This window comes from Manihot esculenta, chromosome 2 (genome assembly GCF_001659605.2).
Source record: "Manihot esculenta cultivar AM560-2 chromosome 2, M.esculenta_v8, whole genome shotgun sequence".
Lineage (NCBI taxonomy): Eukaryota > Viridiplantae > Streptophyta > Magnoliopsida > Malpighiales > Euphorbiaceae > Manihot > Manihot esculenta.
Window position 1 is genome coordinate 38,167,223 of NC_035162.2, and position 21,645 is coordinate 38,188,867.

A 21,645-nucleotide genomic window follows, 5' to 3' on the forward strand; every position below is an offset into this window, starting at 1 on the left:
AACTCTAGATCATGGGTAGGATAGTTCTTCTCGTGTGGCTTCAATTGTCTGGAAGCATAGGCAATCACTTTACCTTCTTGCATCAAAACACATCCAAGTCCATTGTGAGAAGCATCACTGTATATCACAAATTCCTTGCCAGAAACAGGTTGTGTAAGTATAGGTGCTTCAGTGAGCATAGTCTTCAATTTGTCAAAGCTTGCCTGACATCTATCATCCCAAACATACTTAACATTCTTATGTAGTAATTTAGTCAATGGAGCTGCTATAAGTGAAAACCCTTTCACAAACCGTCTGTAGTACCCAGCTAGACCCAAGAAACTTCTGACCTCTGCAACATTCTTTGGTGGCTTCCATTCCAGAACAGCATTTATCTTCTGAGGATCTACCCTGATTCCCTCTGCTGATACAACATGTCCCAAAAATGCTATTTCATTGAGCCAAAAATCACATTTACTGAACTTGGCATAAAGTTGCTTTTCTCTCAGAGTCTGCAATACTACCCTTAGATGTCTGTCATGGTCTTCCCTAGTTTTAGAGTATACCAGAATATCATCAATAAATACCACAACAAATTGGTCTAAATATGGATGGAAGATACGGTTCATTAGATCCATGAATGATGCAGGTGCATTTGTTAACCCAAATGGCATAACTAAAAACTCATAATGTCCATATCGTGTCCGGAATGCAGTCTTAGGCACATCTGCCCCTTTCACTCTCAACTGATGGTAACCCGATCTCAAATCTATTTTAGAGAAAATGCTGGCCCCTTTCAACTGATCAAACAAATCATCTATTCTGGGCAGTGGATATTTATTCTTTATAGTTACCTTATTCAACTGTCTGTAATCAATGCACAATCGAAGAGATCCATCTTTCTTTTTTACAAACAACACTGGTGCACCCCATGGTGAAACACTAGGTCGAATAAAACCCTTATCAAGTAACTCTTGTAACTGTATTTTCAACTCTTTCAATTCTGTAGGAGCCATTCTGTAAGGAGCAATTGAAATAGGTGCGGTGCCTGGCACAACTTCTATAGCAAAATCCACTTCCCTTTCTGGAGGTAACCCTGGCAACTCTTCAGGAAATACATCTGAAAAATGACATACTGTGGGTAGGTTTGACACATTAGGCCCTTCCTTCTTAGTTTCAGTTACACTAGCCAGATAGGCTGTACAGCCTTTTCTAATCAACCTCCTAGCTGTAGTGGCAGATATGACATTAGAGAGGTAATCTGACCTCTCGCCCACAACTATAACCTCAGAACCCTCTAATGTTTTGAGTGTAACTCATTTTAACTTACAGTCAACTATGACATGATGTCTAGACAACCAATCCATACCCAAAATCACATCAAACTCTCTAAAAGGTAACTCTATCAAGTCCCCTAAAAAGGTATGACCTTGCACACATATAGGACAATCTCTATAAAATCTATTCACAATCACAAGATGTCCTAAGGGATTGGTCACTGCAATGTCATGTTCTAAGGGTTCTACTTGAATTCCCTTCTCATTACTGATGGGTATGCTGATGTATGAATGTGTGGAACCAGGATCAATTAATGCATAAACATATTTGCCAAAGATAGAAAATTTACCAGCAATAACATCTGGTTTGTCCTGGTCTTCCTTTGCACGAATGGCATATGCTCTGGCAGGTGCTCTAGTGTCTGGTCTATCTACTGTCTCTGATACTCTGTGACTCTGAGCACTGCTAGATTCACCTCTACCTCTACCTCTGCCTCTAGACCCTGTCGGCAAAGATCTCTCTGTCTGTATAGGCTGCACTGACTGGCCTCTAGGACAATCCCTCATAAAGTGGTCTGAGCTTCCACATAAGTAGCAAGCCCCAGTCAATCTCCTACATACTCCACCATGTCTCCTGCCACAATGCTCACATACTGGTGGCAACCCTCTGCCTGGTCCTCCTGTACTGGATACTGAGGTAGTCTGCTGTCCAGACCTTACTACTGAACTCTGCCCAGGTCTCTGAATCTGCCTAGGTGGTCCTCTCTGCCCGGTCTGCTGAAATTCCCTCTGTCTTTTACTACTTGTCTGAGATGTAGAGGATTGTCCCTGATACTGGCTCTGACTCCTCTTCTGCTGCCCTTTCTGCCTTCTACTTTGCTCTTCTTCTTTAATTCGCTCCAGGCTGTGGGCCGTCTCTACTAAAACTGAAAGTTCCCTGATATGCATAGCTGTGAGGTACATCCTGATATCAGCATGTAATCCCTGCTCAAAGCGTTTACATCTTTCTTCCTCTGTAGGAACTATCTCTGTGGCATACTTACTAAGTCTGACAAATTCTCGCTCGTACTCAGTTACTGTAAGCCTGCCCTGTCTGAGGTATAAGAACTCCCTCCTTCTCTCCTCTATATATAAAGCCCCAACATACTTCTTCTTAAACTCTGACAAAAAAAATTCCCAAGTCTGGCGCTCTGGTCGAACCATCTGTGTTAAAGTTGTCCACCATCGATACGCTTCATCTTTTAGCAATGAGACTGCACACATCAAGCTATCTACTGGTGAACACTGTAGCTGTTGTAACACCCTTTCTGTACTTTCTAACCAGAATTCTGCAGCTGAAGGATCATCTTCCTTTTTACCTCTAAAATCTGTTGCACCATACTTTCTGAGTTTTTCTATTGGAGGCCTAGCTACCATAGGTGGGGGAACCTGGACTGCTACAGGTGGTGGTGGTGGTACCTCTGGTACATTTTGTGTAACCCTCCTAAGCAACTCAGCTATTTGCTGAAATAATGCATCATGCCCTAGTCCGCCAGCAGCAGCAGGTGGAGGTGTAGCAGCAGGTGCAGCTGCCTCAGAGGGAGCATGACTCTCTACCTCCTCATCTATTGCTCTCTGTGAGTCAGATGACATCTTATATATGACCTAAACACAAAAAGAAGAGATTTACATCAAAACCATATCATAGCTGTAACTCATTTTGGCATGTACATATACTATGCATATACACATACATACTATGACCTAGAACCGCCTAAACCTATGCTCTGATACCACTAATTGTAACACCCCTTACCCTATCAAAGAGTAGACAGAGCAAGGAATGTCACAAACTATACCTTTTTAGATACATCACAACTAATCAATTACCTTTATCTGTAAATACCAAGTTTTAAGGTAATGCATGTAAATTTCATCAAATAAATGTGAGATTTTAAACCAAAAAGTTAACAGAGTCTCATCTGTTTCATTAATATTTCAAACTGTAGCACATGAAAAACACATGAAAAATTATCAACTGATATTTGACATCTTACTATTCTTTGATTACATAACCTTTACAACATAACCGTTACAACTCACTCTATTAAATATGTACATGCCAAATTATAACTGCACTATGACTCAGAGACTCAAAACAACCAGCTATGATAATGGCCTTGGTATCTGATGTAGACCTCTGATGAACTTCACGTGCCTACGTTATCTACAACCTGCGTGAGGTAAAAACCAACACGCTGAGCTAATGCTCAGTGGGTGATAACAACAAATAACATAATAAAACAAACAAGCTCGCATAAATAGATAATCAAATAAACAATTACAAGCTAGTAGATGTAAACATGTTAACATTCTCCAATAAGTTCACAAAATCAAGTATCAATCTTACTTAAGATCTTAGCCCTTATAACCACATAGTAGGATCGACTAGGTAGATAAGGAGTTATAACGGTAGGCACAGGGTGCCGAACGGTAGGCTCAGAGGCCAAAACTGTGATAGCAGGGCTCTGTGACCATGCTTATGAGGTACCAGATATGTAACCTCTAATATAGATCATGTATCGGTAGCAGTACTGCGAACTCTGTATGTTTATATGGCATGCCATACCCTTAAGCTAACCTCGACTCCTATTACGTTTACCAGGGCCAAGTATCATTAACTCAATGTATCAATGTAAATCCATGTCATTTGAAGCTATTTGATTTCTTTTTCCAAAGTACATATATCTTATGCCAAGGTTTACAATATGGACAACTCATGGCAAATAGTGCAAAACTTTATTGACTTAGCATTTCAATATAGAAAACTACATTCTGTCATATATTGCATAAACTTTTCAAGCAGTTTAGAGTTACAATTTGACTTCAGTTTCTTCATAAGAAATGTATATTTATGTCTTATCTTTCCAACAAGGTATGGTTCATGCAAATCTGATCATCCTAGCTTAAGTTATGAATTTTTCTTTACAAGCTGCTCAATAAGGTCTTAATCAGTCCAGTATTGGTACTTGTTTATAGTATCACAAAACTTATCAGATTTATACATTTCCATACAAATTCAAGCTTAAATGTCTTCTACAAAGTTTTAGGTATACTTCTTAGGATTCATTTGGAACTGGTCTTAACAAATTTCACTGAGTATATAATTAATTATGGTACAATCAATACACACTGTTCCGAATGCACTAACTCTGTGTCCAGTTTAGGTTCACTTGAAATTTTCATCATCTTACATACAGATTCAGAATTTGGTCAATTCATGAAAGTTTTAGATATTTGTCTTAGCTTTCATTTGGTATATCTTAGGCCTAATTTCAATATATAAACAATAAGTTATGAAGTTAGTAACATAAGCTGTCCTGTTACAACCTATTCTGCCAGATTTACACTTTTAGCTCCCATGTTAAATTTCTTTACTCTAAGCCTTTCAAACATCATTTTAACATTCATATAACATATTTATACAATCAAAGCAACATTTTCATCAAGTAAAATCAACCTCTAATTTCACTTATTCATGGCAGAATCAAAGGAAAACAGAAAATCATTAAAACACCAAACCTTTCTTGAATTCTTCTTTTCTTTTCCTCTTCTAATCTCTAGCTATCTCCTTTCCCTTTGATGTTCCTTCACCTATGCCAATTTATATCTTAGGGAAGGATTGAATAAATTGTAAATTAAAGCTTTAGAAGTCAAATTCATGCATGAAGAAATGAGATGATGCTATTTCCTACTCATTTCTAAGCTCACCTTTGATTTTCAAGCTTGGTGCATATGGAACCCTAAACTTTTCTTCTTCAATTCTTTCACTATATGGCTGTTCCTTTAGCTCTTAATCTTAGGATGAATTTTGGTTAAAGGAAGAAGTTGTTTTGGTGAGGTTTGGTTTGGCTTTGGTGAGGTTTAGCTTAGCTTTGGTGGGAGAAAGAAAAGCAAAGCATTTTCTTTTAACAAAATGGATGACCTACGGCAATGGGAAGGAAGAAAGAAGACAGCCACTTTTTCTATTTTGCTTTGTCATTCTTTCATGTATAATTAGGTGACACATCACCCTTTAACTTTCCATATTTATACTTTGACCTACTAAACTCTTTACCATGTTTCAATTTAGTTTTCAAACTTTCAATATTCATAGATTGACCTACTAAACTCTTTACCATGTTTCAATTTAGTTTTCAAACTTTCAATATTCATAGATTGACCTACTAAACTATACATTTAGCCTTTAAAAGTCCTTTTCACTTAAGCAAGCATGACGGATGTGAACAAGCACGTCAAGCAAGCATGTCGGGAAATCCTAAGCACCTCCCGAAAGTGACTCGTTCCCGACTCGCTAATCACACTGTCTGCTTTAATTCTGAATATGTCTGTTTCTTTATTTGAGTTTTCTATGATTCAGTTATTAGCAGATTAGAGTTAAGCTAGCACCTCCCCTAATGCCCCCTTACTCTAGGAATGAAATAGCCTAACGATGGCACTACTCTACCTATGGGTTTGAGGATGTTACATGTATGCTTATGCTTGTTTATGTATGTTTATGTGAAGTTATGTTGAAGGTTTAAGCTAGTTTATGCATGTGGGAGAGTGGATGCATGATTGGGAAAGAGCAAGTGAGGTTTAAGCTAGTTTTGATGGTTTTGGCTTATGTGGGTCATAAGCTATTTATGTATGCTTTATGATGTTCTTTGTTGGAGTTTAAGCTTGTTTAAGCTCCTTTGTGCATGGTTAAGGGTTTATGCATATTTTGGTAAGGTTGGGTGCTTGTTTTGGGGTGTTTGGAAGGCTTGGGAGGCTTGTATGCATAAGAGGCTGAGTTCTGGATGAACTCAGGTTCGGCCGCCGAAGGTAGTTTCGGCCGCCGAACCTGCCTATGGATGCATGGTTTGGCCGCCTAACCTTGCCCCCGATAGTTGAGTTTTGGCTTGAAAGCAGACTTTCGGCCGCCGAAGGAAGGTTCGGCCGCCGAAGGAAGGTTCGGCCGCCAAAGGAAGGTTCGGCCGCCGAAAGTGCCTGACTTTCGTCTTTGGAGAGGGACTTTCGGCCGCCGAAGGTGCCGCCGAAAGTGCCCGAGTTTCGCCGAAGGTGCCACCGAAAGTGCCCTGTCCAGCCTTTGCATGGTTGTTTTCTATACATGTTTAAGTGATGTTTTAGGGGGTTTTTGGGCAGTTGCTTATGTGTTGTTTAGAGTGTGTTTGGCGCCTCATTCGAGTCCACCTGTGTAGGATTGGACCCAAGGGACCGAGGAGGCCATTAGTGTTAGCAGTTGCAGAGTTAGTCTAGCGTCTGCCTGAGGTGAGTAGAACTAAATTTAATCTTTTACTTTAAGAAATCAAATGCCTAAAGCATGTTCATGCATCATGATGATTATAGTAGGTTGATTGCACTAGTTTCACGAATATGGCGCATTGCATATTACGATGAATATGATGATGTGGATGGACCAAGGCGACCCCAATCGCTCTAGATATGTTGTAAGACCTGGCCGGGCCAGGCATACTGAGATGTTGTAAGACCTGGCCGGGCCAGGCATACTGAGATGTTGTAAGACCTGGCCAGGCCGGGCATACTGACACTAGAGGGAGTTTGGTGGTCAGGTCCAATCGGGATGTGAATTGTTTGTGCTGTGACGCATTTCATGAAAGCATGTAATTAATGAACTGTTTTATTGTTTCTACTCACTGGGCTTTTTAGCTCACCCCTCTCCCCTAACCCCAATGTTGCAGGTATGAAGTCATTCGGGAAGTCTCAAGAGTTAAGGTTATGCTTATGTAATAGTAATAGATTAGTGTTAGTGTGGACATGTAATGTAAACTGAGATAATGAATTGTAAGAGAATGTAATGTAAAGTTAAGCAGAGTTATGTTTATGGATTAGTACTGTGCTTGGCCCTAAGACTTGGTTAGTCCCTATTTAATACATGATGTATGTAATATTTTAGATGTTGAGTTATGTTTGAACTAAACTGGTGGCATGTGTTGTTTACCACGCTAGTGTTTGATGAGGACTCTAGTGGAGGTCTTATGTTTGTGGTTTTGATGCATACACAGGTTAGGTTCTAGTTCTTTGGGTGTGACTCCGGCTTGATGTATGATATGTTGGCCCAGCTAGAGTTTTGATGAGGGCTCTAGTAGGGGGTTCTTGATGTTTTCAGTCATGTTGCATACAGGCCAAGCTCGGTATTTACATCATATGTTACCATTTTTATGTTAATGTTTTTTGATCATGTATGGGATTTGACCAGGTGATAGGAGGTATGTTTGGCTTGCTACGGGTTCCGGCGGCCTTAAGCCGATCTGGATCCTAGCGCCGGTAGCGGTTCGGGCCATTACAGAGGGGTATCGGTTTCCGGGTCGTTACACCTCTGTCTTTATCTATTTCTAGCTTTCCTCTGTTCTTCGTACATACTGCCATCTCCACTTTCCTGCTTTTATTTTCCAAGTACGTTTCCTTCCTTTCCCATGAATATTTTTAAGGATCCTGGCATCGCTGGCCTAGAGTCTAGCATCACCCGTCCAGTATAAAACCCCATTCTTAGGGTACATCTTGATATTGTCTCTATTGCCATCTTCAGGACCCTTACCAGAATGAAGGATCTTCCTTTTCGATTCGCATACGTCTGGTATAATCTATCTTCATAAAGGTGTGAGATTAATCTTATCTGTTAAATAGAAAGAGTATGGTTTATCTCTTCCCTTAACTTCTTTCTTCCACGGGGTTTTCTAATGTTTTGAGATTGCTCCCCAAACGCCAACCCCTAATTTCATTCTTTCTATGTCTCCTTTCGAATCTGCTTGTCTGAGCGTAGGTATTACGTTCACAGAGGGTTTTATCCCTCATGGAGGTTCGTTTTAATCTTGCTTCTGTGATTTTTATTGAGAGTTGTTCTGACTTGCCCCGATTTTGGATGTTTTGCAGCTTCTGAAATGAAGATGGATCATATTAAGTCACCTAAGATTCTCACGCTGCCCAAGGGGATTCTGAACGTTGCCTCGGACGTCCTCCTAGTAGGGCGATCAGCGGAAGGGGTCACCCAACAAGTGGCCGAAGTCATATCGTCCAGGTTGCTTGGCCGACCTCCTCCTCTTGCCTCTGCCTTATCTCAAAAGTCGAGTTCTCGAGGGGCCGAATCTTCAAGGCTGCCAAACATTGACAGGTCGGTCTCAGCCGCTCTAGTTGTTCAAGCTCTCAGGTTCCCTCGGGCTTTAAGGCCGAGCGAGGACTCCGGGTTGACGGGAGCGAAGCCTGCCCCGCCTTTTGGCGATGCTTCTGCAGAGAGGCTTGAGGCCTTCAAAGCTGAGATGGGGACCCTTGCGAGCAGGGCTGAGATCGCCTTTGTGAGGAATGTCCATGGGGTCCCTTCCGAGGTCGGCCTGACTGCCGAGGATAGGGAACTCAGCTTTGTAGATGATGGGGGTGTAGCGGAGAAGGTCGAAGGCAAGCGTCCTATTCTCATCAAAGTGCTTGTCCTGGTTCGCGCTCCAAAGAAGTCTTGGACTTCTAGAAGACTGGTTCCTATCTTTCTTTCTCTCGGGGAGGAGGAGAAGGTTCTCGTGGTGCCCCTGATGTCTACTCCTGACTCAAACTCATGGAATAACATGGTTTCTGAGGCTTATTGTGGGATACAAGACGCTGTTCACACATGTAACATAAGCAAGGGTAATCTGCTAAAATTAGTCCAATATAGTATGTGTGTAGGTTTGCAACATTCACTTGTTCCATTGCTCTCCAAAATGCCTTGTCAATCTTCCCGTGGAATGTTTTGTTCATTCAGTAACCAGTCAACGAGGCTGATCTTCCGGGGACTTTATCTTGAAGACTTATGTTTTTCATGCGTGATATACACACAGCATATGATGGAACAGTGAGAGATGCTTATGGGTATCAACTTGTTCAGTTCTCCTATAATAACAAGACAGAGTTCAGCTGGAATGTAAGGAGCGTCTAAAGGAGTATAGGGAGTCTGTCGAGCTAAAAAAGAAGAGGGAAATCCCACAGACTCGTGAAGCTCATCTTCCGAACTGTAAGGATTCATTGAAAGCTAAAATAATAGTGTAGGTGATAGTGATGTAGATGATAATGTACCTAGGCATGTAAGTCCTTTGAGGACGGCTTTTTCCTTCAGTAGTATGGGTGATTAGACTGTAACTCTTCTTTTTCTTTGAATGAAATTTCATTTTTGTTTATTTTGCTTGTTTTTTTCTTTTTGCTTTCAAACTCATCAGAACTAAAATTCTACTAATTGACTGAACTTTTGGCTTATAGACTTATCTATTTTGCTAAGGCATTCTTATCTGTAAGCTCTTTTCGGGCTGGACTATCCTTACCCATGAGCTCTGTTTTTAACATGGGACTGGACTCTCGACCTGCAAGTTCTTATGATTCTTGCAAGGACATCCTCATTTTTCTCTTATTACTTCGTTATTATGAGCTCGGGCATACAACCTTTGTTTAATAATAATAGGTCAGATCGTGTACCTTTGAAGGTGATAAGCAGGGCTGGCCTTTTTGTCCTTAGTTCCAATTTGATAAGAGCTGAAACTGGGGTTTCATCTGCTCATGCCTTTGGATTTCTCCTCGAGTTGCCCCTTTTACCTCCTCAGCATTTATGACGTGAGTGGTGAGGGGGTAAATCCCTAAACTTCATTTGGAATGGCGCTGCTTTATTTTAGACGATTTTACCTCTCTGTCTAGTAATGAGTTCGGGTATCTGGTCTCCTTTGAGGTTATCCTTTGTCAATTGGTGCGGTGTGGGCTGTATGCCCCACTGGGAGGGGGAGTTCAGCTGTGTTGTCGTTTTCCTCTCCCAGGGTCATTTTTTCTAAGCATTTGTTTATTGTGAGTTAATCCGAGCTGTGGGTGGGATCATTTGCTTTTGTCGTGAGTTCGTCCGTTCAGCGGATTAAGGAGCTCGGATTTTTGTTATTTGCTTGGATTTTTGTGCTACAACTTTTGCGTTGTTTGTGTGACGGGCTCATGAGTTCGGAAATTCACCTTCTTTTTTGTGAAGTCAGTGCTTAATTTCTTGCTTTTTTGACGAGCCTCATGCGGGCTGTGCTTCAGGGCTCCCGGTCATTTTTGTTCCGAGGAGATCTTGTTGATCCCGCTGGCCGTTTTTGCTCCGGGGAGATCTTGTTGATCCCGCCGGCCGTTTTTGCTCCAGGAGATCTTACGGGATCCTGGCCGTTTTTGCTCTGGGAAGATCTTGTTGATCCCGCTGACCGTTTTTGCTCCTTTTTAGGATCTTGCGCAAGATTCAGGCTCATTGGCCTTACTATCGCTTCGTCATCTCAGCTGATTTTGTGCCTAACTGAGGTCTTGGGCAAGATTCAGGCTCATTGGCATTGCTGTCGCTTCGTCATCTCAGCTGGTTTTGTGCCTAACTGAGGTCTTGGGCAAGATTCAGGCTCATTGGCCTTACTATCGCTTCGTCATCTCAGCTGGTTTTGTGCCTAACTGAGGTCTTGGACAAGATTCAGAGTCATTGGCCTTACTGTCGCTTCGTCATCTCAGCTGGTTTTGTGCCTAACTGAGGTCTTGGGCAAGATTTAGGCTCATTGGCCTTACTGTCGCTTCGTCCTCTCAGCTGGTTTTGTGCCTAACTGAGGTCTTAGGCAAGATTTAGGCTCATTGGCCTTACTGTCGCTTCGTCATCTCAACTGGTTTTGTGCCTAACTGAGGGCTTGGGTATTTATGCCTGTTTCATTTTTTCCTTTTGTTTCTTTCATGAGAGCAATGTGAGTAGAGACAAATAATGAATGGAGACGATAAGCATCGCCTATTTTATTACCATGCTTTTAAAATACAATAAGTCCTTTGCATTTAACGATACCTCAAGGGAAGTACCTTTTCAAGTGTTGGATATTCCAAGCATGGGGCTCAGGATTTTCCTGCATATCTTCAATTCGGTATACTCCTGGCCTGACCACTTTTGCCACTCTGAAAGGGCCCTCCCGGGTCGGTGCTAACTTGCCTATTGCCGCTCTCTTTCCCGTAGCCTCTAGGTTTCTCAGGGCTAGGTCTCCCACCTTTAGGCTTCTTTCCCTGACCCTTTGGTTGTAGTAGCGAGCTGCTCGTTGTTGGTAAGCGGCAGTTCAGACTTGGGCTTCCTCCCTAACCTCTTCGAGAGCGTCTAGGTTGCTCCTCAACTTATCATCGTTAGTGCTCTCGTTAGCAAATTGGACTCGATGAGTGGGGATTTGCAGCTCGACTGGCACTACGGCCTTTGTGCCGAAAGCGACTGCAAAGGGCGTGTCCTTAGTGGACGTTCTGGGGGTAGTTCGGAGTGCCCACAGGATGCTGTTGAGCTCTTCCGCCCAGTTCGCCTTTGCCCCATCCAGCCGTTTCTTCAATCCCTGGAGGATAGCTTTGTTGGTGACCTCTGTTTGGCCGTTGGTCTGAGGATGGGCCACTGAGGAGAACTTATGCCATATGCCCATGTTGGCCGTAAATGCTCTGAAGGCGTTGAAGTCAAATTGCCTGCCGTTGTCTGAAACGAGCACCCTAGGTATGCCAAATCTGTAGATGATGTGCCCCCATATGAAATCTATCATCTGGCGGGCTGTGATTGTAGGAATTGCTTCCGCCTCTGGCCATTTTGAGAAGTACTCCACAGCCACTACCACAAATTTTCTCTGCCCCGTGGTCTTGGGAAAGGGCCCTAGGATGTCTATTACCCATTGTGAGAATGGCCACGGGCTGGATATGTTGGATTAAGGAGTGGCCGGGATACATCGCATTTCCGGGCATACATCGCATTTCCGGACGAACTCCTCTGCCTCTTTTTTGGCAGTGGGCCAGTAGTATCCTTGCCTGAATATTTTATTAGCCATTGTGTCTTCCCCTTCGTGAGCTCCGCATATTCCTCTGTGTATCTCTTCCATCACCTTCATTGCTTCCTCCGGGCTTACACACCGGAGCCAGGGGCTGGACTGCCCTCTTCTGTATAATGTCCCCCTTACTGCTTGGTAGTTAGCGGCTCGAGCTGCTATCTTTCTTGCTTCATCCTTGTCTTCAGGGAGCTTTCCTTTTTCTAGATACTCCAGGTATGGGGTCATCCAGGTCTGGCCTTGTTCTACCTGCAACACAGTGGCTGTTTTATTAAAAGCAGTTGTGTTGACATGCTGTATGTATACTTCGTCAGGGAGCTGTTCTAATTCTTCCTTGGACAACCGACTAAGCAGGTCCGCTTTCTCATTTCTCTCTCGAGGTATTCTTTGGTATTTGACGATGGTTCCCCGACCCTTGAGTTCGGCTTCTATAGCTTTTACCTTTGCTAAATAATCCTGCATAGTTGGATCTCTGGCCTGATATACCCCAGTTACATGATTGATCACCAGCTGGGAGTCACTATTCAGTTCGAGGTCGGTTACCCCTACCTCCATTGCCACCAGCATCCCATTTATTAAAACTTCACACTTTGCCACGTTATTGGAGGCCTTGAATTCCAGGCGTAGGGCGTAGCAGACCTTAAACTCTCCAGGTCCTTTAAGCATTATCCCGGCGCCACTGCCCCCGGCGCTTGATGCCCCGTCTACATACAACTTCCTGTCAAATTCTTGGAGAGGCCCTTCTTTTCTCCCACTCCCCGACGCTTCAGAAGATGACTCTCCCTGTTCCTCGTTGAACGAGCATTCCGCTATGAAGTCAGCAAGGGCCTGAGATTTTATAGAGGTCCGAGGTCGATATTCTAGGCAGTAAGGGCTAATTTCCATGGACCAAGCGAGCATCCGACCTGATGTTTCTGGCCTGCGCAGAACCTTCTTCAGAGGTTGGTCCGTCATCACTATACCTTGATGGCTTTCCAGATAGACCCTAAACTTCCGGACTGCTAGCAACAGAGCATACGCCACCTTTTCAATGTTTAGGTATCTGGTCTCGGCACCCTTAAGTACCTTGCTGACATAAAATACCGGCTTTTGTTCTCCTTCATCTACTCTTACCAATATTTTATTGATCGCTTGTTCAGAGGCTGCCAAGTATATCAAAAGTTCCTCTCCTTCCAAGGGGCTACTGAGTGCATGGGGGGAGTTGAGGTAGCCTTTAAGCTCTTTGAAAGCCTCTCGGCAGTCTTCCGTCCATTCAAAGTTTGGTACCTTCCTCAACTTCTTAAAGAACGGCAAGCATTTCTCTACCGACCTGGACATAAAGCGATTTAACGCCACTACTCTCCCCGTTAATCTCTGAACATCCCTTATACAGGTTGGCTCTGGCATATTCAGTATAGCTTCTATTTTCTCTGGATTGGGCTCGATGCCTTTCCCACTCACCATGTATCCCAGGAACTTTCCTCCTCTGATGAAGAAAGCACACTTTGCCGGGTTCAGCCTCATTCTATACTGTTCTAACACATCAAATACTTCCCTCAGATCTATCATATGCTGCTAGAAAGTGGGGCTTTTGACCACCATATCATCTACATATACCTCTACATTTCTACCGATCTGATCTTTGAAGACCTTGTTCATCAGTCTTTGATATGTTGCCCCGGCATTTTTCAGCCCGAAGGGCATGGCTTTATAGCAATAGGTCCCCTCTTTTGTTATGAACGAGGTCTTTTCTTCATCTGTCCTGTCCATTGGGATTTGGTGATAGCCAGACATTGCATCTAAAGAAGACATGTAATCGAAACCGGCCGTAGAGTCAACCATTTTATTAATATCAGGGAGGGGGTAACAATCTTTTGGACAGGCATGATTCAGGTCAGTAAAATCTATGCACATTCTATATTTGCCATTGGCTTTTTTGACTAATACAGGATTTGCTAACCACTGCGGGTACATGACTTCCCTAATAAAGCCTGCCTCTTCTAACTTCTGCACTTCTTCCCTGATGGCCTGTTGCTTCTCCCTTCCTACCACCCTTTTCTTCTGCTTTACCGGTCTGGCGTAGGAGAGAACGTTCAGCTTATGGGTCATCACCTCAGGGTCAATCCCGGGCATGTCAGAAGGCTTCCAGGCGAAGCTCGATGCGTGGCCTCAGATCAAGGTCATGACTTCATTCTTTTGTTCTTCAGTGAGGCTAGCATTGAGACTGAAAATTTTATCTGTCTCTTCTTGTGATAAAGGGAAAGTCTCTAGTTTTCCGACCGGCTCTGTTCTGGTTTCTTTCTCCTCATCCCTGACCTCTAGCACCTCTGAGTCTAGTCTCTCTGCCGCTGAGCTTGGCTCCGCCACTGTGGCTAAGTATACTGCTCTCGCCTCCTCCTGGCTTCCCCGGACTACTCCTACCCCTGCCTCAGTTGGAAACTTCAACGCCAGATATCTAATGCTGGTGATCGCCTCGAAATTGAACAATGTAGGTCTCCTCAAGAGGGCGTTGTAGCTCACCGGGAGTTTGACCACTAAGAATACCGCATAATGGGTGCGAGTTCTTGGTGCTTCGCCTAAGGTGAGAGCCAGCTTCACTTTCCCTTCTACGGGTACCGGTACCCCTCCAATCCCCTAGACCGGTGCCTGATCCCGAACTAGCTGCTCCTCGGAGATTCCCATCTGCTGGAAAACCCGGTAGAGTAATAGGTTCACCTTGCTCCCATCATCCACTCAAATCTTTTTGACTCGATAGTTGTGAATGATGGCTTCAACGACAAGGGCGTCGTCATGGGGCATCTGAACACCTTGGGCATCCTCCGGAGAGAAGGTGATGGTTACTGGAGAGTGTTCGACTACCTGCATGACTTCAGCGCTGCTGCTCTCTCCCTCTCGACTCATCTTTTTTCCCCTACGGCTCATCCGACCTCCTGTTCCCCCCACAATCATGTTAATGGTCCCGCTGGTCCCATCATTCACCGGTCCAGTTCCTATCTTCCTCGGCACTAGTGCCGCCGGATTGGGCTGAGGCCTTTGTCCCTCCGGTTTCCTCACGAAGTTCTTGAGGTGCCCTCTTTTTATCAACCTTTCGATCTCTATGATCAACTGAAAGCAGTTATTGGTGTCGTGGCCATGTGCGCGATGGTATTGACAATATTTGTCAGGATCTCGCTGGCTTGCTTCCGTTTTCATAGGCCTAGGCCATTGGAGGAACTCCTTGTCTTGGACAGCCATGAGCACTTCGGCTCTAGAGACGTTGAGAGGGGTCGGTGTTTCCGAAACCCACGGGGGGAGTGACCTTTGTTCTGAGACCCGAGGGGAAGGTCTTTGGTCCCTTCAATCCCAGGGTTGTCGGTAAGGCTCAGGTCTCTTGCCATGTTTTTTCTCGTGCCTCGCCGGCCTTCCTTCCTCCAGTGCTTTCCCTTTATATGTCGCTCCTTTGGCGAACCTGCTTGTCACTAAGGCATCGTCCTGCCTTATGTACTTTTCAGCCCGCTTCATTAGCTCGGCCAGTGAGGTCGGAGGCTTCCTGCTCAGTGAACCAAAGAACTCGGCTGAGGTCGTCCCCTTCTGCATGGCTTCTACAGCCTTTCCTTCATCGAGCTCGAAAATTTGCAAGGCTTCCGTGTTGAAACGGGCGACGTATTCCCTGAGTGATTCGTCTCTCCTCTGTCTGACTGTCTCCAGGTAACTCGTCTTCCTATCTGCGGGCACCCCGGCGATAAACCGGCTGATGAAGCGAGTGGCCAGATCTCCAAAGCTACTAATACTTCCAGCCTCGAGGCTGTTGAACCACGCCCATGCTGGCCCCGAGAGCGTCGTAGGGAATACCTTGCACATCAGGGCGTCTGACAAAGTTTGCAGCTCCATAAAGGTCTTGTAGTTCAAGACATGCTCCCTAGGGTTCCCGGCCCCATCGTATGCGGCCATAGGCGGCATCATAAACTTCTTGGGGATAGTCTCTTGCTACACCCACTTCGAGAAGGGTGAAGAGGTGGGTAGGAGGGCCTGGTTCTGATCCTTCGTTCCTAGCTCGGCCAAGAGTTGCTCTCTCATCTTTTGCAACTTCTGGTCTACACTTTCTTCTTCCCGCCTAGGCTTCCTCTCCTAGCGGCCCTCCTCTTCCCACGTCTCGCTCCCCACTCTTCCGATGGTTTCAGCGGAGTAGCTATCGACTTCATCGTTCTCTATCAGCTCCCTCACCTTCCTTCCATGAACTCGAGCTTCCGGCTCTTCCTCTTCTCCGGCTCTCCTCCTCCCGTCTCGGGTTTCTTGGCTGAAAGTTCTAGGGTGGTTGAAGGTAGGCTGAGGTTCGTTGGTCTGGGGTTTGACACGTTTGTGGGGGTGCTAAGGCCCCGCTACTGCATTATCTGCCCCAACCAGTGGGCAGTGCTTTGTAGTTGGAGGGCCATGGTTTGAAGGTCTTGGTTGGACAAGGTGGCAGCGGGAGCATTCCCCGCCAGGCTTGGCGAGGAGTTGAAAGGGATGGGTGTTTGGTTGTTTGACGTTGTAGGACTAGAAAAAGAGAACTGCTGCCCCTCTTGGGCAGAGCTCAAGTCATTTGGAGTGACGTTGTTTTCGTTGTGGTTAGCCATTGTGGATCTCAGTGGGTATTTGTGAGAGTGGAACTCCGGCGATGAAAAGATTTCCTTCGTTCCCACAGATAGCGCCAATTGATGATTTGAGATCTAGAAAATTGGGTTTTACAATGGGTTCTGTAAAACTGGAAAAGTTTAGACCTAGAGGAGAGTATTTCTCCTTTTATATGTTTCCTTTTGTCTGCTAGTGACGTGTTAACAGAACGTGCATTATTGGACCACCTGTCCCTACTACGTTGATACGGATGTACGAAGGAATCAGATCTCTGTCCAATACGTAACGGCCCCTGATTCTTTCTGGACGCGCATGCAGATGGTCCCACAAGGCGAAGGGGTTGAACTCCTTTTGAGTTCTGAGCTGGGCCGGAGGATGAGGTTAAGACTAGGCCCGGAGGGGATCTGTCCATCGGGCCGGAAGAGCTAGGCCGGCCTGTTTGAAGAAACGGACTGGAGCTCGGTCTTTGAACTGAATGGACTGGGCCTGATTCTTGGAGGGGGCTTAGAAGCCTTCAGATTATAAGCTGCCCTAATGGGCCTGGCCTTAGATCGGAGTGAAGAAACCAAGCGGTCATCAGTACCGGATAACTGTCGGGTTTCCTACCCCTAGGGGTGAGGTCAGATCCTAAAGAAGAATACAAGCCCAAAGCCCGTCAAGCCATCCTTAAGCAGACCAACCCACTACCACAAGTCCTAGCTCGGACACATAGGGTAGGCCGGATGACTCATGGGCGCGGGCCCAACAGGAGATAACGCAGCTCGGTGATATGACGTGAGGGAGAATAGCTGGCCCAGTTATTTCGCAGCCTTAACAGCACGGGCGCCGGGAGAATTAAATGGCTGCCTTGCATGGAGGGGCGTTCTGACACATCCGTACATACGGGTCTGAGTGATAGAGACAGGTGGCACTTTAGCAGAGAGCCATTTAGACGTCACTAGCAGACAAAAGGAAAAGAGATAAAGGGGAGGGACGTGATCTTCCCTAGCCAAGCTTACACACATACTGTAAACTCTATTCTCTAGATCTCAGAATATCAATTGGCGCTATCTGTGGGAACGATGGAGATCTTCTAATCACCGGAGTTCCGTTCTCGTAATACCCACTGAGATCCATATGGCAAAGCAAAACGAAAATCATACCAATAACACCCTGAACGACCTGAGTTCTGCTTAAGAAGGTCAGCAGTTATCTTTCTCTAGTCCTACAACCCCCTCTAACCAACCACCGGTGCTGTTTAATCCATCGCCGAGCTCGGCAGGGAATATACCTAGAGCCATCCTGTCCAACCAAGAACTTCAAGTCATGGCTCTTTAGCTACAGAATACTGCCCACTGGCTAGGGCAGATGCTGCAGTAGAGGGGTCTCAATACTCCACTAAACGTACCCCCTTTAGCTGAAGGAATCAATGCCACTGAACCCCAACCCACCTTCAACTACCAGATCCCCCAACAAAGTAGTCAGAGAACCGAAAAAGAAAGTTGTAACGACTCGGAAACCGGACCGCTACCGGCACTAGGATCCAGATCGGCTTAAGGCCGCTGGGACCCGTAGCAAGCCTAACATACATCCTGTATACCTGTTTAGTCCCATACATGATCAACATTCATATAAAAATTTTAAACTTTCTTTCTGTAACGACCTGAAAATCGGACCGCTACCGGCGCTAGGATCCGGGTCGGCCTAAGGCCGCCAAGACCCGTAGCAAGCCTGACATACAACCCGAAAACCTGTTTAATCCCATACATGATAAAAAACATACATAAAAATTTAAAAATTTTCTTTCATTCATTCTATCATACACCAACCTCAACCTGTGCATGCACTGAACATAAACATAATGATAAACATGACCCCTCAGTGGGATCTCCTCAATGCCCCAATGGGCAAAACATCATATGTTGAGTTGGTCTACAAAGATATCATAAAAAGATTTGGGATCATGCATTAAAAGGGATACTTTACACATAGGTCAAGCACAACCTCTAATCCTCAATATCATTACATTACATAACTACTCATAACTTTACATCATTTTACAAATCATCATGTCCACATTCTATCTATTACAAACACATGACTTCATTACTCTTGTAAACCTCCTAGTCTACCCTGTACCTGCAATCCTGGGGAAAATGGGAGAGGGGTGAGCTATTAGAGCCCAGTGAGCAGAATAATAAAACATTTAAAACATATGATAACATGGAATGCATCACATCACAGCTAATCACATCAAGGATGAACTTGTCACCAATAGCCCTCTACATAGTCCAACTGTGCCAGAACGTAGAATGGGTCCTGGTCTTTCTCTTACATAGTGCCAGCGAACGTAGAATGGGTCCCACTGGTCTTACATTCCGTACCGTACATATCACATCGTCACATCATAGATCGAGGGCTATGGATCATCCAACATTCATCCACATCAACATTAAAATGTGCAATGCAACATATTTGTGGATTCTAATGCAAACAACCTAGTATATCACATGGCATTCGTGATGCATGAACATGCTCAAAATTTATTTATTTACTTTGAAACATAAAGAGTTATTCCACTCACCTCAGGCTAGCTCTGACAAGACACTGAAGCAGCTGACTCACTGCTGGAGTCCTCGGTTCCTCGGGTCCGAACCTACACAGGTGGACTCAAATGAGGGACCAAACATACATGAACATGACTCTAAAATACTCCCCAAAAAAGCCCCATAAAACACCTTAAAACAATCATAGAAAACATGCAAAGGAAGGCTAAACAGGGCACTTTTGGCGGCAGGTTCGGCGGCCGAAAGTCCCTCCAAAGCTGAAAGTCATGCACCTTCGGCGGCACCTTCGACGGCCGAAGGTTCCTTCCAGAGACGAAACTCATGCATGTTCGGCGGCACCTTCGGCGGCCGAAACTCCCTTCTAGAGCCGAAAGTCCACTTTCGGGGACAGGGTTCGGCAGCCAAAGGCTTGCCTCCACAGGCAGGTTCGGCGGCCGAAAGTCCCTTCGGCTGCCGAACCTGAGTTCTTCCAAATGGCAGAACTCGGCCTCTTCAATGCACATTTACCTCCCAAACCATTCAACTCAAAACTAACACTTCCAAAACATGCATACATACTTCCATAAGCAAATAGGGGTCTCAAACTAACCTAAACCCCAAAACAAACACATAGAGCAACTTCAAACAACTCACATTGTTAAAAAACACAACATTAACCTAAAACTCAACATTAACCTAAACATGCATTTTTACCCCATAAACTTTCATAAAACTTGTTTAAAACATACAAGAAAGGTAGGATCTAAGCTTACCTCTTGAAGATCGAGAGGAAAGACGATCCTTACTTGGAGATGGGAGAAATCTTGCTCCTTTGGTCTCCAAGCTTCAAAGCTCTTCAAAACCAAGTTAGAACTCGTTAAAACTTCAAAGATTTGAGGAAAATCAACAAAACCAACCATGGGAGAGCATGGACTCACCGTTGGCCGAAAATGGGGAGAAAGCTCGCCCGTTTCGGCCATGGAGCCCTTTTATAGGGGCTGGCCAGACCACCTTTGGAAGCCTAAAGTGCCCCCAAAACTCATGCAAGTTCGGCAACCGAACATGAGGTTCGGCGGCTGAACCTGAGCCACTTTCGAAAGCCTAACTTGCCCCCCTAAACTATCCCATATTCGGCGGCTGAACTTGAGGTTCGGCGGCCGAACATGGAAATGCCTCCATAGTCTTTTTCATTCAAAATTTAGTTTCTTTCTTACTTAAAACCATAAAATACATTAAAACATTTTATGAAAACATGATTTTACCCTTCTAGAGGTTTCTGACATCCGAGATTCCACCGGACGATAGGAATTCTGATACCGGAGTCTAGCCGAGTATTACAGAAGTAGAGGAGCTGGTAGAGAAGAGGAGCTGACAGTTAGAGCCCGAGGAAGGAGGGTAAGAGAGTTCATTGAAAATGACAAAGCAGAAAGCTATTCTGCGGGGACAGTTGGGACGATGGAAAGTGAGGAATGGGGAGAAGGGTATCGCTTGGAGAAGAGGCCGAGGCAGAAAGAGACAAATGTAGACCAGAAGTTGCAGAGAATGAAGGAGCAGCTCCTAGCTGAGTTGGAGCCAAAAGACAACAATAAGACCCTCTTACCTACATCCTCACCATTTTCAGGGTGGATCCAGCAGGAGACCATCCAAAAAAAGTTTATGAGACCACCCATGGCGACATATGACGGAGCAGGGAACTCTCGAGAGCATATCCTGAACTACAAAACGTTCATGGAGCTCCAGACATTGTCGGACGCTCTGATGTGTAAGGTCTTTCCCACAACTCTCATAGGACCAGTGAGGGTGTAACGACCCGGAAACCGGACCGCCACCGGCACTAGGATTCAGGTCGACTTAAGGTCGCCGGAACCCATAGCAAGCCTACTATGCATCCTGTGTACCTGATAAAATCCCATGCATGAACATACATTTTCATAAAAATTTAAACTTTTTGTAACATCCTCAAACCCATAGTTAGAGCAGTGATATCACTAGGTATGGGTTAGGCTATTTCACTACTAGAGCAAGTGGCATTAGAGGAGGTACTAACTTATCCCGAGCTACTTAGGGAAGGTGCTAGCATAACTCTAAGCTGCTAATAACTGAATCATAGAAAACTCAAATAAAGAAACGGACGTATCCAGAAATAAAGTAGACAATGTGATTAGCAAGTTGGGAATGAGTCACTTTCGGGAGGTGCTTAGGATTTCCCAACGTGCTTGCTTGAGATGCTTATTTAAATCCGTCATGCTTGCTTAAGTGAAAAGGACTTCTGAAGGCTAAAAGCATAATTTAGTAGGTCAATCTATGATTATTAAAAGTTTGAAAACTAAATTGAAACATGGTAAAGAGTTTAGTAGGTTAAAGTGTGAATATGGAAAGTTTAAAGACAAAATTCAGTTTGATCCTTCATGTTTTCCACCTCTTCACATATACCCTCCATGTGTCACCTAATTATGCATGAAAGAA

At 44.6% G+C, this 21,645-nt stretch overlaps 1 protein-coding gene across 1 annotated transcript; it reads right to left on the minus strand.

Moving 5' to 3' along the window:
- Nucleotides 1–14,794: 14,794 nt before the first annotated feature.
- LOC122723096 lies at nucleotides 14,795–15,253 on the minus strand. Its single transcript, XM_043953854.1, has one exon. It carries the CDS (start codon nucleotides 15,251–15,253, stop codon nucleotides 14,795–14,797), a length of 459 nt encoding a protein of 152 aa, XP_043809789.1.
- Between the last annotated feature and the right edge of the window lie 6,392 nt (nucleotides 15,254–21,645).